The following is a 17,130-nucleotide window of genomic DNA, read 5'->3' on the forward strand; positions in this document are numbered from 1 at the left end:
TTAATCAGTCTAAATTAAATTGTTAAGAGGTAGAATCATGTTCTTATGAAGGAAAAACTTTGTCAGAAGCTAATAGGAAAACTGAATTTAATATGAAAGTTCAGAAAGCACTTTGCAAAATAGCTATGACTTATTAAACAAATCTCTACTAGTTTTTGTTGTTTGTTGCTCAAATAATGCAAACAACCCAGGAAATAGCATTGGCATCTGTGATCAAAGTCTTAGCAGTTGCAGCTCTTTCATGGTTGTTGGCTTTGTGAACCTCTCTGTGGTGGGTTTTTGTGGAAACAGGCTCTTCAAGGTCAATATTGAAGTTTGCTGTCAATTTGCAGCAGTAGTTCTGTGTTGTTTGGACACAATTCCTCTTAGTGTTTGACCATCACTATCGTTCAATTTCAGTTTTCACATATATATTTTCTTTGCTTCGGAGGTCTTGCCATGTTTTGTGTACGCAGTCATAATCGTACAGACTGTTGATCTTAAAGCACTAAACAGTTGGGCTGTTAAAGGGATAGTTCACCCAAAAATGAAAACTCGCAGTTGACGGAGAACGTCGGTAACCAAAAAGTTGAAGGTAGACATTGAATTCCACAGTGTTTTTTTTTTTTTTTTTTCAAACTATGAAAGTCAGTGACTACCTTCGGCTCTGTGGTTATCAACATTCTTCAGAAAGTTTTGGAACAACTTGAAGGTCAGTAAATGAAGGCAGAATTTTCCTTTTTTTTAGGGTGAACTATACCTTTAAGGACATTCGTACTAAACAGGCTTCCTTGACTTGCCCTTTTTGGAAGTCTGACAAGTCACCCATTTCTCAGAGCACTTGTACTAAACACTGCTGAACACAACTTATACTACACTGAAAGATAAACTAGAGAAATATAGACAAATAAAAGATAAATAAAAGATTACCACAATGTTTGTTTTTGCACTGAAGCCTTTTGTTCACCTACACAAATGATATTAACCCCTGGGTGTTCACATTATTTTGTCCAACCCTGTATATCAACAATGCTTTTCAGTAGATTTATTTATAATCAGCACATCAGCTCTTTCCACCATTTCAGTTATCCACTGATCTTGTGCATTTACCTCAAAACCCTGTTTGGAAACAAAACAAGATCTTAGGAGGGAACACATTTCACATTCTATCTTATTCTAAGTTAATTTCTGACCCTAAATTTCTTTTACCGGATTCCTCTACCCATTACTCTCTCTAATGTGTTTGTGGAGCACAGAAGTGCAGCAGTTTGTAAAAGCGGCATAAACTCCATTAAACACATCAGTCCCATTGTCGAGAGATAACAGTGGACTGAAGCTGCGCCATCCCCCTCGTACCGTTCTTGGGAGTTGAAGCAGTATATTCTTTCCTCCTCAGACCCTTTCTTTCTCCATCTCTGTTTCAGTCCCTATGATCTCTCTGTTATTTGTAGAACAAATAAGATTGTTGTATGTACTGTAGCTGAGAGCTTGTAGAGCTGTTGGCAGTACAGAAACCCAGATCCCCTCCAGTCTGGTGCTGGAGTCCATTGGGATCAACTGAGATTTCAGCAGATGTAAGTCTATATATATATATGTCCTCTCTAAAGGGTTAGCTTATTTTAATCTCTGGTTGAATGAGAGAATAGTTGGGGAGATATACTGTAAGTCAAAAACCTTTTCGATGACCCAGACTGAACTATGAAAAGTCATTTTCTTTGAATATTAATCTTTTTTATTTTTAACATTTTTATTTTATTTTATCATGATTTAAAGTAAAAAAGTAAAAAGTAAAGAAATAAATAAATCTAAATATCTTTAAAACATTTAAAACAGTTTCCTGAAGTTGGATTTTTGGTTTAAATGTATTCAACATGGTTTCTATCAAAACAAAACTTTGTATTGTGCACAGTTTGGCTTCTAAATCATCTTTAAGGATGTTTTGATATTTTTACTGGACGACAAGCCAAAATGTGGATTATTATGACTTGAATGATGATTATCGTTATGTTTTGAAATCACATTTTTAATAACTTCTGATGCTCTTTTTTAACTATTATTCAACTTTTTGGATCAGTTTTAATTGGGCTCATAGACGTTGAATGAGATTATTTGGCATTATATGTGAGGTGTTTTACAAGTCTATTCAGAGCTCAGATATTGCCAGTCACAATTAATTTGTAGGTTGATGAAAAGCACATTGGCAAGTTTTCTGCTTTCTAATTACAGTCATTTTTAACTAATGAGTTTATGATGCCGTCTGGTCTTGTTCAGGTACAGTATGACTATCCTAGACTGCAGAAATAATGAACACAGATGGAAGTGATGCCATTTAGACCGACTGTTGTGTGCTGTGTGACATGAAAGAGAGGTCGATGTTGGGTTCGCAAGTTCCAATCTCCATTTCATTTACACTGTAGTTTCCTGTTTCTTCCAACATGATTACATAAAAACAGACTGAGAAATTCAAATCTCATGAGGACTGATGTATTTGTGTCAGTGTCAGTGTCTCTTTGCAGCCATCTGTGTATAGCATAGTAAATATTTTGTTTCTCTGTAAAGAGAAATGAGAGGCAGCTTTTATCTCCATAAATATATTAGCTTTAATGTTAAAGGTTTTCAGATACCAATAGGAGTTTATTACTCTCAGTTTAACACATTTGATTATATTTAAACTAGGGGTGTAACGGTACGCAAAAATCACGGTTCGGTACGTACCTCGGTTTTAAAGTCACTTTTCGGTACAGTAAGGGAAATAAATGCAAACATTAAACTGCAGGTTGTTTATTACTAGAAACTTTTTTTAACAATTTGTTTACAAATGTATTTTTTTAAATACTTTTTAATAAAATATATATAAAATAAAAAAAGAATAAGAAATAAAATACTGCTGCAAAGTTCTCCACTAAATAAAATACTCTCAGTCTCAAACCAATATCATATAATAAAATATAATGAAAAATATAAATAAATAACTATGATTACAGTGCAGCACTACCAATCCCAACTTGTAGGCCTGTTCATATTTAAAAAATATATATAACTTTTTCAAAGTGTAAAGTGCAGCATCAACAGTTTCAGTTTTTAGACCTGGTCAGATTTCGTTATTGCGATGGACCGATCGGAATTAAAATGCAAATGTCTGTTTAAATGCCGACGGGAGCTGCGTTTGAATTACAATCGCTTTTTTCCTAGTTGTAGTGATGTTCACACTCGCATGATGCCTTTTGAATACCTTACCCCTCTTTCACACCGCAAGCGTGAGCGGTGCGAGAGCAGCGCGTCCGCGGAACTACATCGTCACTGCAGCAGCAGACTCTCGCGAGTATTCACACTGGAAGCGTATAAGTACAGCATCACAGCAGCAGCTGCAAAGCGTGTTCGGCAGACAGTATAACCATTTCAAACAATGGGTATAATTCTTTCAACATTTGTTTTTATAGCAATACACCATACTTTCACCCAAAACGATTAATTAAAAAGTTAACATGGGTAAATACATATTTGTTATACTTAATTTTCTTTTCCATACCGGGACCAGCAGCAGCGCGTGAGCGTCAAGCAGGAGCGTCGCGTGAACACCAGTGCAGCGGGGATTTCGGCGTCCTTTCTATTTTTGCTGTGCTGCTCACACTCAATTAAAGTGAAAGCACACTTTTGATGGACAAAATAAATGTGATTTAACACAAAACGCTGCTCAAAATGCACAAAATAAGCATGTCAAGAGTTTTGACAACAATGCCAATGTCTAGTGTTTTAACAATTATGCCAGAAAACCCATATAAGTATAACAAATATGTATTTACCCATGTAAACTTTTTAATTAATCGTTTTGGGTGAAAGTATGGTGTATTGCAAACCGTTCTCATCCCAAGGCGTCATGTACTGACCCTTTTGACATTTCGTCAACATCCTACGCACATGGCACCCTCTAGGGTCAATATTAGAAGCAGATAAAAATGGGCCAGAAGGCGCCTTCTAGCGGTCTAACCCTAACCCTCACCCTAACCCTAACCATAATCTGTGTCTCATATTGACGCTAGAGGGTGCCATATGCGTAGGATGTTGACGAAATGTCAAGAGGGTCAGTATATGACGCCTTGGGATGAGAATGCGTTATGTATTGTTATAAAAACAAATGTTGAAAGAATTATACCCATTGTTTGAAATGGTTATACTGTCTGCCGAACACGCTTTGCAGCCGCTGCTGTGATGCTGTACTTATACGCTTCCAGTGTGCATACTCGCGAGAGTCTGCTGCTGCAGTGACGATGTAGTTGCGCGGACGCGCTGCTTGCGGTGTGAAAGAGGGGTTAGAATCAGCTGTAGAGCGGGACTTGCACTGAACGCGGAGACTTCCGCCACTTAATATGTTAGTTTGGAAACACGAAAATGTACTTATGTTCCGTGTACAAAATATTGCATTCAGTCATTCGGTACACACGTGCACCGTACCGAAAGCCCTGTACCGAAACACTGTATGAATACACGTACTGTTACACCCCTAATTTAAACCCATCTTCAGCATTCCGAACACTTTCCCCACAATCAGCATAACAATGTGAAAAGACAGGTGTATTTAAATAATATGTATTTGTATAACTTTATTTTAATTTTTCTTTACATTTTTCTCTTTATTTACTGCAGTGGATTTCATGAAACTTCTCAGGAACATGTCCATGTCCAAAACAAAAATGTAAGAAACCATATTTAAAATGATAATAATAATAATGAAGAAAATATGACAGATATAGTAATTAGTAATATTTTCTTGCATTGTAGCATTATTTTTATAAAAACAATTAAAACAAAATAAAAATTCTCATTATAAATTAGCCTTTAAAAAGCATTAAATAAATAAAATAATTAAAGTTATTAATCTTTCAGCTATGCTTACTTAATGTTTTTTAAATAATCTAAAATACATTGTATTACTTTTTTTCTGCAGCTGTTTAATTTTTTTATGGTAATAATATTATAATACAAAAAGATCTGAATGGTCCTAAAATGTGTCTCATTTTCTTTATGCATATATATATATATATATATATATATATATATATATATATATATATATATATATATATATATTGTATATATGGAATATATATATATATATATATGGAATATATATATACCTGTATATATATATTATTGATGGGCAACGATAATTTTTTAGCGATTAATCGCATGATTGTCTGTGATTAATCGCAATTAATCACATTGTTATGCACAAAACTAATTGTGCATTCAAGAGTAGTGTATTGTGCACTTTTTTCATTTAAACGTTCTGCTGTATGAACAAAAATGCAATAACATTTGGTTTACAAACACTTGAAACAAATAAGGTGCTTTTTTTACAGCAGTATTCTTTACATAGTAGCCTATTAAAATATTTCTTGTAAAACTTAACTTATAACATTAATGTAATTAAATATAAAACAAGCTGTTTGTGACTGCCAGGATTAACGTTTTTATAGAAAATATTTTATGATTTGTTATAGAAAAACAAGTTCTGCTCTGAGTCTAGAGCCTCAATCATAACAGGCATCTTCCGAGTAGAGAACTGCAGGACCTACAAGTTTTTTTCCTCTAAAAACTGTTAGAGGAAGCAGCGAAGAGGTTATTTCTCTTGAAGGTTATTATTGATCAATGGTAGGATTGACCCTCTTGTCAGAACACTTTTAGCTTTGAAGTATTCACATGTTGAAGCGAGATCAACTGCTCTTCTCTTGTTCTGCTCTGTTCTGTAAATGCAAGACTCACTCATCTAGACATAAACAGGAAACCTACCAGCTTTAAATGATGCACACTTTTGTACACTGTTTTTAATTCCCAGCACCCCCTGCTCTAAAGCTGTCTGTGAATGAGACGTACATGGTTGACCCAGGCCAAGACGTCACGCTGTCATGTGAGGTAACAGCAGGGTTCCCCACACCTACGGTCACCTGGTCGCGGTACCCTGGGTCCCTCCCTCAGCGCTCTGTGATCCGAGGCGGGTCCCTCAATCTCCGGTCCGTCACTCCCTCTGATGCTGGCGTCTACAACTGCACAGCTGTCAACAATGTGGGAAACCCTGCGAGGAGAACTGTCAACCTCATTGTGAGAAGTAAGTGTGCTCGTTTTTACACATGTACTGACATTTGAGTTTGAAATTAAGGAAACAGAATTCAAATGCATTGGAAATTCATGTCACTTTAACTAGAATAAGTTTATAAATAGATGGATGGATGGATGGATGGATGGATGGATGGATGGATAGATAGATAGATAGATAGATAGATAGATAGATAGATAGATAGATAGATAGATAGATAGATAGATAGATAGATAGATTGATAGATAGATAGATAGATAGATAGATAGATAGATAGATAGATAGATAGATAGATAGATAGATAGATAGATAGATAGATAGATAGATATGTGGGCTGTGGCCAATTCAACTTGTGAATTAAAAATGAGCCAGTTTAGTTCTGAATTTGATTCAACACTGGTATGAATTATTTCTGCAGTTCTGTTGGGTGGCACAGAAATCACTTCACCTTTAATGGCTGAAATATAAGTTACATCTCAAGCCATCAGATTCAATTTAAGTTTACATATTCCTCAGACCGCTTGATTGACATGCATTGAATGAGTTATGACTTTCTGTCTGTCCCACGCTTAGCACAAAAATTGCAGAGCCAGATTTCTTCATATGTATGCGTGGGAGCGTGTGTTTATGTGGCGTGAGTTAGCGGTTGAACTGTAATTAGCTCTCTTGGCAGTGTGTGATCATGTTAAACTCCTCAAGCCGAGAGGGTGATTCAGGAACGGCTGCCATAACGCCTGCCGTTCATCAGGGCCTGGAGCTATTCTTAGCTTCTTAATCATTTTTATTTGCTCCAATTAATTTGAGAGGAATTGAGGTAATTAGCAGTAGAAGCGTCTTATTTCAGAAAACGCGGGGTGCACGCTGGATCCATCTCTGTTGATGGTAATGAGCTCACTTTGTGTCAAACGCGCACACAGGTGCCGCGGACGCCTGAGCGCAGCCAGTCATCCAGGTAAGGCAGCCGTCTGTTGAAATGCAGGGTGATATGGATCTTCTAAGCTTCTTCAGCTGTGTTTTTGATACTGCCTTCAAGCTCCTTATTTTCATCTTAAAAAGCAGTTCATGACTGAGGCATTATTTTTTATCATGTAAATTTAACTTTTTTCCCCCCATGAATACATTCAGTGTTTGTAGTAAAGCAGACCTCTGAGATGGTTTCATGAGAAATTAAATCAGTTAAATTCACTCCTGTACAGACTGCATTCAGTCTTTGTCTTGCTGATCCTTTGAGTCTTAGATGTGCTGTCTAATTGTATGTGTATGTATGTCTTTTTCGTAAGCTATATACTTTTTCAGAAACATATGATTAAATAGAATTTCTACATTTAGGAATGTTCAGTTGTTTCAGTGTTCTACATGTAACTGACAATGATGATGCCATTGCAATATTACACTTTATAAAGACTATGCATTTATTTCTGTTTACATGATGACATCATTTAATTTACACTGAAATAAAGTTTTAAACCTAAACTAATCTAAAACATAAAAATAAAAATGATTTAATTATACTAAATGCTAGTATTTGAAATTTAATTTTAATATGTAATGTTAAATATTTAGTTTTAATATTGTTTTTTATCTTTCCTTTTTATTATGTCCTGCCCTTTTAAAATTGTTATTATTATTATTATTATTATTATTATTTATTATTATATTATTATACTACAGCTGTGCCTTCCATTTAAACGACACCCACAGGTTTTTGCATATTTTATCGCACATTTCATAATGTATTTAGCTGCTAATCCTGCATAGTAGCATAGCATAGAATCCTGTTGCAAGACCAACATAGAATGCAATTAATTCTGCAGTCTTTCATAGACCCCCCCCCCCCCCCAAAAAAAACATTTTACTCTTAATTACTATGATATATTTATTCATTAAAATTTTAAATTAGCTTTTATTTTTCATATTTTTATTTTTTTATGTTTTATTTGTGCTTTTATTATTTAAAAAAAAAAATCATTTTGTATTACTACATAGCTTTAATGTGTTTTTATTTCCATTTTAGTTTTAGCAATTGTAGTACTTAAAATTATTTAAGTTAGGTAGAAAAAGCTAACAAAAGTTTTTAAGGTTTTTTCTTTGGTCTAATATTCAAATTTATATAATTTATATATATATAATATATAATATATAATTATATAATTTCAGTTATTGATTTTGAATAGTTGTAGTTATAAACACTGGTGAATAAAAAGTTGATAGATCCAGGAATGGGTTTATTTATAACCTAAATGCTTCTTTCACCTTGATCACCATGTCATTCTTTCTCTTTTCTGTTAGCCATGAAGAACTTAACATTCCAGATCACGCCAGACTCCAACAAAGACGGTGAGAACATACAGATGGGTCGAGACCTTAAACTTTCCTGCCACGTTGACGCCCAGCCCCAGGACAAGGTGAACTACACCTGGTACAAGAACGGAGCGCTCATCTACCCCACCGACAGCCTCATTGTGCTGCGCAGTGACCCAGACATGCCACCAGGCACCAGCAGCCTGGAAATTGTGGACATGAAGTTCAGAGATCAGGCCACCTACAGCTGTGTAGCGAACTTCCCCGGGAGCAGCGTTCCTGAACTGCGAGTGGACGTGAACATCACACAGAGCAGCGGTGAGACAGTGATTGTAATACTAAAGACGCTGTGGGTTTAAGGCCTCAGAGCTTTTAAAACTCACTTGTTGTGCTCGTACTGTGAAATGGCTCTTTGATCGGACTCCTTCTGCTCGTTGCTGATGATGTTGTTTGCTTGTTAAAATGTGCTTTTCTTTGCACACACACACACACACACACACACACACACACACACACACACACACACACGTTTCTGTCTATCTATCTATCTATCTATCTATCTATCTATCTGTCTGTCTGTCTGTCTGTCTGTCTGTCTGTCTGTCTATCATCTCTCTGTCTGTCTATCTATCTATCTATCGTCTCTGTATGTCTGTCTATATCTGTCTGTCTGTAATTTCTTTCTATCGTTCTGTCTGCCTAATTATTTGTCAATCTACTTATAAAACATCTTAGCAACTGCAAGTTTTCAAACTAGTACTCATCACCTTCAAACTTTTAGACATTCAGAATTTTATTTAATTTTATTTATTTATTTTTTATTTTTTTTATTTTTTTTTTATCATGGTGTATTACACTGGATTAAGACTGTTATGTTCATATAAAAGCAAGCCTAAACATAAATTTACCAAAAAATCACTCACAACATAACTCTTAAAGAAATCTAAAAAAGAACAATGAATATTTAGCACAAATCCTTTCTCTTATATAGGGCCTTTCTGCCCAACATGCTGTCTGAGTGTTTTTCCAGCTATCAGAGAGGTTAAACTTATGCCTCGTGGGTAAACCGTGATACTGTGGGAATTGCCATTCTGTTGGGTTGTAGGTAGTAAACTGTTGAATTCTGGGAAAAACTGACGCCCTCATGCATTTGCATCCCCTCTGATCTGTTCTCTCTTATCTCAGCAGGATACTATTTTTTTTGTGTTTCTCCTCTTTTTTTTCCAGAAGTTTCGACCTTCTCTTGGGTTACTCTCTGTTTCTGACTGCAGTACCTTGCATGATCAATCAGATCATCTGACAGTCTCTTTATCTCTTGCTTTATGATCTTTCTGTCCTACTGTCCACCCGATATGGTCATTATTTTGAATATTTTTAAACAGTTATCTTATCTTATACATTTTTCTATATCGTATCACAATTAATTGTTTCTTTTGTGTATTGTTAACCTGCCAACTGGTCTTCTTTAGGCAAGCTGTTTATAAGACATAAATCGTTTTTTTGATTAGTTTATTAACTGCAATAAATAAAATACTATTCCAAATGCATTTTTTTTTTAAAGATTTGGGATAAATTGTTTCATTTTTTTCAGTGTCAGCAGATTTACAATGATGACACAAGATGTTGCATATACATTTTTCATAAACATCACATTTGAGTGTCATGAATCACTAAAGCTAAATATAGAGAGAGAAGTTGCAGTTCAAAACGTTGGTCAAAAACTTTTTGTTATTTCTTTTTTTTTTGATACACATTAGCTATTGAATAAAAAAAATAAAAAAAATAATGGTCTGACTTCCAAAACCAATAGATCTCCTTTTTACGACTTTGTTTCCTCTTTTCCAGTCATTCCTCCAGTTCTGAGTGTGCCAGTCGGAGGGGGTGTGGTCAATGTCAGCGAGGGCGGTACAGCAGAGCTTGTGTGTTTGGTCGATGGTAAGCCCCGCCCACCTGTTCTGTGGTCTCGGGCAAACAAGGACCTGCCAATGCCATCGGGGGATTGGGTGGTGGAAACACGTGATGGCCGCTTGCGTCTGACCAATGTGACACGGGACATGATGGGTGCATACCGTTGCCAAACAGCTCCTTACAATGGCCTAAACATCAAACGGCGACAGGGTCAGGTGCAGCTCAATGTTGAGTGTAAGTGTTTCAGTCATCAACCAAAGTTTTTCAATTAGAGAACTACTCTGAAACTGCTAAAGCTATAAGTACCTTGCTACATTGAAATGATGTACAAGCAGTGAACTGCGTTTCTCCCCATGATATGCATAAATGAGTGTTAATAAAATATTTATGGGTTGCCAAAGTTAGCAATTGAAGTTGACTATTTATTTTCTATTATAACTTGTACAATTATTCCAGATGTCTTAATTTTTTTATCAAAATATAATTTTACATTTTTGGCTGTATATTTTATGTATAATACCTTTCAAATTTAGGGGTAAGGAAGATTTTTTTTATGTTTTTGAGAGTCTCATATGCTCACCAAGGCAGCAATTATTTGATAAAAAATACAGTAATATTGTGAAATATTATTTTCAGCATCATTTCTCCAATCCTTTACATGACCCTGCAGAAAAAAGTAGTGATTATTGTTTAGTGGAACTAGTAAAAGAAAATTCAGGATGCTTTGATCATTAGAAATTTTGAAAGAATAGCATTTATATGAAATAGAAATCTTGTAACATTATAAATGTTTAATAGATTGTTTAATATATCCTTACTTTACAAAAGTATTCATTTCCATCGAAAGTTTGACACGTAACATTTGAGTTGTAGTGTATAATCACTATCGAACCAGATTTTTATTCCTCATATATTTTGTATCATACTCAAAAGTATGTCCGATTCCATAAAATGACTTACTAAGTTAGTTTGCTTGTTGTTTTGGTCTGTATTGCGCAGGACAAACTATATAGCAGTTTCAACTGTAAATTAAAAGGATTTAGTTAAGAGGTTATCCAAAGTGTTCAAAGGAAGTCCCACTCTAGTCTCTCTGTAAGGTCACAGAGGGTTTTTTATTTGTAAGTCGATCAGACCACTGGACTTATCGCACATTATTTGTCAATTGACACAGTTTGGACACATCCCAGAACATTTCAGGCAACGCCACTTCTGTGCCTATCTAAGAAAGGACAGCGGTAATGAAGTCTATCATGAAATTGCCTCAATCGATGACGTGATTGCATTTGATTTGGTGCCGCACATTCTAATGTGATTTTAATCTTGATTGTAATGCGATCCACTGACTGAGGATAGATTGAGTCTCTGAACGCATGACCAAAGATCCAAAGTGGTACGTGTTTTCCATTAAGACCCAACAGGCCATTATGAATGATTTTGATCCTGCTATTTTTTGATGCAGTATTTGGGGGCTGGCGGTTGTGTTAATGTGCTCAGAGTTTTCATAATGCATTATGATGCCTGCATGGAGTGCGTTTTGTAAGTGCCAAACTAAAAAGCCTTGAATTCATTAGTGCTCTAGCTACACACAACCACACAAAAGATAGACAGGCTAAACCCTGGAACACTCAATGTGCATCAGCCCTTTTCACACGAGCCATTAGCAGAGCAAAGCACTCTGTGCTCTCATAATGGATCCTGTGTTTATTGTGTTGCTTCAAAATGCACCATGTGATTACAGGATGATGCTGAATTTGAGTGTGCGTCGGTGCATTCACTGCACAGGAGGAGTATCTGATCATGAGTGTCACACAAAGAGCTTTTGGAGCTGTGACATTGTGGCTGGGAAAGCCAGGTGGCTGGTGGTTCAAGCCCCTCAAGCTGCAGGCTATGAACCAATACCATTGTGTACAAGGCATTGAACCTAAAGTTTATTTCAGGAGAACTGAGCATGCATAATTTTTTTCAACTGGTTTTCTTTCAGTTACCACAGGTTTTGTATTTTTTCTTGGATCTGGTTTAGATCTGAGCTAACTGAAAGAAGACACGCTGTCAAAAAGATTAAATCCGAGATTTATAAGCAGGATTTTTTTAATATAGATCAGTCTTTTTTTAACCCGGAACACTAAATTGGGTAAAGGATTTTCAGCACAGCACAGGGTTAAACATGCAAAAGTAGAAACTGCAAGTGTATTGGAAAATGTACTTAAATTATCTTTGTTTTAATTACATTGTGTGATAGACTTGGATGTATGTGTTTGCTATGCTGGTAAACTCATTTTGATATCTCTTTAGATTATTTTTATTGATCATATGCTGTTTTGTTATTATATTCTGTGTGGTTGTTTCAGTATACGTCTCTTTCCATCTGGCAGATAGTGTTTAGGTAAACGAGTTTGTCTCAGGTGAGCGGAGCATGTCATTGATGACACCAGCTACGTGATTTATACTGTTATTAAAGAGCACAGTCAATGAATCTGCACAGCCCATACAATCAGAGATTAAGTATAAATTCTTCTGCACAATCTGACTTTGCTGCAGCCTGGAATTGAACTACTGGTTTCGTCTGGTCAGAGGAGAACTGGCCCCCCAACTTAGCCTGGTTTCTCCATTCTGTCACCGATGGAGTTTTGGTTCCTTGCCGCTGTCGCCTCTGGCTTGCTTAGTTGGGGACACTTCATCTACAGCGATATCGTTGACTTGATTGCAAATAAATGCACAGACACTATTTAACTGAACAGAGATGACATAACTGAATCCAATGATGAACTGCCTTTAACAATCATTTTTGCATTATTGACACCGTTTTCCTAATGAATGTTGTTCAATTGCTTTGACGCAATGTATTTTGTTTAAAGCACTATATAAATAAAGGTGACTTTGGCTGTGCATGTGACTTGAACACAATATACCCCAAAACATGTAATGCAGAGCATGCTGTGAACAATTTGTAGTTCTTGGGATGGATTTATTGTAACGACTGGGTGAAGGAGTGGCAGGAAGCAAGTGCGAGATTAATGAGATTTAATGAAGACAATGAGACAATACAAAACTGAGACACGAATAACGCTGGGAGGAATGCACAGTCCAAGATGGTGGTGAGGAATGACGAATCCGGAAGGTGGAGGTGAGTTGGCAGCAGGAGAGGGTGACACAGGAACTGCGGGGAAGCGATCCGAAGGTAATTGGTGTTGCTTGGTGGTGGGTTGCTTAGAGTGGACGGGGTTCTGGGGAGACACAGACATCCAACGCAGAAACACACAAGAAAGCAAGGCATAGGTTACAAACATGAAACAACGCTCTTACGAACACAAGACACTAGACAAGCCAATATATAGGGATGAGTAATGAGTGACAGCTGTTGCTGATGACAATTAACGGAGACGCCCACAAACTAATCAGTGCTGACGCGTAACACACAGACTTCGCCCACAAAGTGCAAAACCCAGAGATCACGGTTTACCAACCTTGACAGTACCCCCCCCCCTCTAAGAACGCCTCCTGGAGTTCCCAGAAGGGCCTACCTGCTGATTGTAATCATCAATAAGGGAGTGATCCAGTATGTCCCTAGCAGGTACCCAACTCCTCTCCTCCGGACCGTAACCTTCCCAGTCCACCAAGTACTGGAATCCACGTCCCCTCCGTCTCGAGTCCAGAATACGATTAACCGAATAGGTCGGTTCCCCATCTACGAGACGCGGCGGCGGGGGATCCAGGGTAGGTGGATTAATACGTGAATAAAACACGGGTTTAATTTTGGACACATGGAAGGCGGGATGTATCCTCCTGTACGCTGGAGGTAGTTTGAGGCAGATTGTCACCGGACTAATGATCTTTGTGATAGTAAACGGGCCAATGAATTTGGGAGCTAATTTGTTAGAAACGGAACGGAGAGGAAAAGCCACACCTTTTGACCCATGACGTAAACAGGAGGCTTTGACGGGTGGCGATCGGCCTTGGCCTTAGTGCGCTCCCTCATCCGGAGCAGAGTCTCGCGGGCTCTGGTCCAGGTGCGGTGGCACCTCTGGACAAATGCGTGAGCGGAGGGGACCGCGACTTCAGATTCCAGACTAATCTGTGTGACGCCAGTGACGCCCCTCCTCTAAAGCTAATTTGACAGCTAACGATTCTCTGTTACCAATGTCATAATTGCGTTCAGCAGGAGATAACCGATGAGAGAAAAACTCGCAGGGATGCATCTTATCGTCCGAGGCAGCACGTTGGGAAAGAACTGCTCCTACCCCCACCTCTGATGCGTTGACCTCCACCACGAACTGCCGTGTGGGATCAGGGGCTACAAGGATGGGAGCCGAAACAAAGCGGCTTTTGAGGTTGGTTAATGCAGTTTTGACTGCATCCGACCACCTGAACGGAGTACTGGGGGAGGTCAAGGTCATCAGAGGTGAGACTAGTTGGTTGAAATTACGAATGAAACGTCGATAAAAATTGGCAAACCCCAGAAACCGCTGTAGGGTCTTACGGGAATCTGGAGATGGCCAATCTTTCACAGCCTTAACTTTGTCAGGATCCATACATATTCCCTCGGATGAGACGATATACCCTAGGAAGGGAACAGACTGTGCATGGAATACGCATTTCTCCGCCTTGACAAAAAGCCCAGTCTCGAGTAATCTCTGGAGCACTCGTCTGACATGTTGAACATGTTCCTGGAGAGATGAAGAAAAAATCAGTATGTCATCCAGGTAAACATATATAAACTGATCTACCATGTCTCTGAAACCGTCATTAACGAGTGCTTGGAAAACCCCTGGCGAGTTGGAGAGCCCGAACGGCATCACCAAATATTCAAAGTGCCCTCTAGGGGTGTTAAAGGCGGTTTTCCATTCATCCCCCTTCCTGATGCGGACCAAATGATAAGTGTTACGTAAATCCAATTTTGTGAATACGGATGCTCCCTGTAACCTCTCGAAAGCTGAAGACATCAACGGTCACGGATAGGTGTTCTTTATTGTGATGTTGTTCAGCTCTCGGTAGTCAATACAAGGTTGCAGAGAACCATCCTTCTTACCCACAAAAAAAGAATCCCACCCCCGCTGGAGAAGAGGAAGGGCGGATGAACCTCGATGCCAAGGAATCAGAAATGTATTTCTCCATGGACCCCTCTCCGGAATAGAAAGAGAGTAAAGTTTGCCTTCAGGCGGAGACTTACCTGGCACTAAATCTATAGCACAGTCGTAGGGACGATGCGGAGTAGTGTTAATTTCGTCACCTATTTTTAATTTAGTCTTAGTCTTAGTCTTGTGCCAAATGTCCTTGTTAGTTTTAGTCATATTTAGTCATTCACATATCTTTTTTTTGTCAGTCAAGTTTTAGTCGACTAAAAGTCTTGTCATTTTAATCTAGTTTTAGTCAAAAGAAAACTCAAGGTATCTTAGTCGACTAAAAGTCTTTTAATTTTAGTCTAGTTTTAGTCAAAAAATGTTAGTGTTTTTTTTTTAAATAACACATTGACGACCACATATACTGTCATATACAATAAAAGAGCCCGCGCAGCAACAGGAAATATAATTTAACACAAAAAGCCTGCCTAGACGGTGGACTTGCGCTCAGGAATTTTTTTTTATTTTGTATTTTTTGAGCGGCGTGTGGACAAATTCTTTTTACGCACACACTATTTTATTTCTTGATAACAGACCGCTGCTAACTATAACACACAAATATCGAGCCTCTTCCTTTGACCTAGCATGTCGTCGTCGCTCGCTCCTCACTCGTGTTCGCTTTGGGTGTTGTGCGTTCAGCAGTTTTGTGTTGCAGCCACAGGCTGGCAGCAACAGGAGTATGAGACCAGTAACTTGAGCAACAGCGGGAAGCCGCAAACTCGTTCTGAATTTTTAAAGGCGTAACAGTTGATGAAAAAGCAGAGACGATTGTAGACGAAAATGAAGAGAGATTTTATCTTAGTTTTTATTTTATGCAAAACATTTTCATCTCGTCTTTTTTCGTCAACAATAATGCATGTTAATTTTGTCTTAGTCAGCGTTTTTGGACAGTGGTGCAGTCTTGTCATCGTCTCGTCTTAGTCATGAAAAAAAAGGTTGTTGACGAACATGTTTCGTCTCATCTCGTCTGACGAAATTAACACTAATGCGGAGGAAGAGAAGCAGTACGGGACTTACTGAACACCTCCTTCAGGTCCAAGTACTCTGCGGGCACGTTTGATAACACCATGGTCTCTTTCTGAAAGACAGAAACAGGCACAACAGGACAAGCAGAAACCAGACAAGACTCATGACAACTTTCACTCCACAAGGTGACAGTGTTGGAACCCCAATCCACTCGTGGATTATGTTTGACTAACCAGGGGTGACCTAAAACAATGGGAGCTACAGGGGAGTCCATGAGGTAAAAGGATATGGTTTCACTGTGGTTGCCTGAGGTAAGCAGAGTGATGAGTTCAGTGTAGTGGGTGACGTGTGGCAGTTCCTGGCCATTGAGTGCGGTGACATGGATGGGATGAGACACAGGAAGGACAGGAAGGTTCAAGTGACGTGCATGGAGAGAGTCAATGAAATTACCTTCGGCCCCAGAGTCCAGAAGGGCGTGACAGTCGTGAGTGTGGTTCTCCCACCGCAGTTTCACCGGAAGGAGAGTCGATGATGTGGTTGAGGACTTTCCGGAGGAGATCCCACCCGATAGTAGCCTCAAACCGGGCTGGCTCTTTTACCGGGCACGAATGGATGGAATGCTCCGAGCCACCGCAATATAAACACAGTCCTTGGGACCTCTGCCGCTCTCTCTCCCACCGGGAAAGCCGAGCTCTACCCACCTGCATGGGTTCATGATCGTAGACGGGGCCGACCATGTTCTCTCAACTCGAGCGACCCCTTTCC

At 38.4% G+C, this 17,130-nt stretch overlaps 1 protein-coding gene across 2 annotated transcripts in view; it reads left to right on the forward strand.

Moving 5' to 3' along the window:
- LOC132110429 (MAM domain-containing glycosylphosphatidylinositol anchor protein 1-like) overlaps positions 1 to 17,130 on the forward strand; it is a 186,167-nt gene that overhangs the window by 111,776 nt on the left and 57,261 nt on the right. For both annotated transcript variants that reach the window (XM_059517022.1, XM_059517021.1), the window contains exons 7-9: positions 5,816 to 6,085; positions 8,363 to 8,692; positions 10,220 to 10,516. In XM_059517022.1, the coding sequence (XP_059373005.1) occupies positions 5,816 to 6,085; positions 8,363 to 8,692; positions 10,220 to 10,516 (897 nt within the window). The remainder of the gene's footprint in view (positions 1 to 5,815; positions 6,086 to 8,362; positions 8,693 to 10,219; positions 10,517 to 17,130) is intronic.

The sequence above is a fragment of the Carassius carassius genome, chromosome 30 (genome assembly GCF_963082965.1).
Source record: "Carassius carassius chromosome 30, fCarCar2.1, whole genome shotgun sequence".
In the NCBI taxonomy this organism is placed as follows: Eukaryota; Metazoa; Chordata; class Actinopteri; order Cypriniformes; family Cyprinidae; genus Carassius; species Carassius carassius.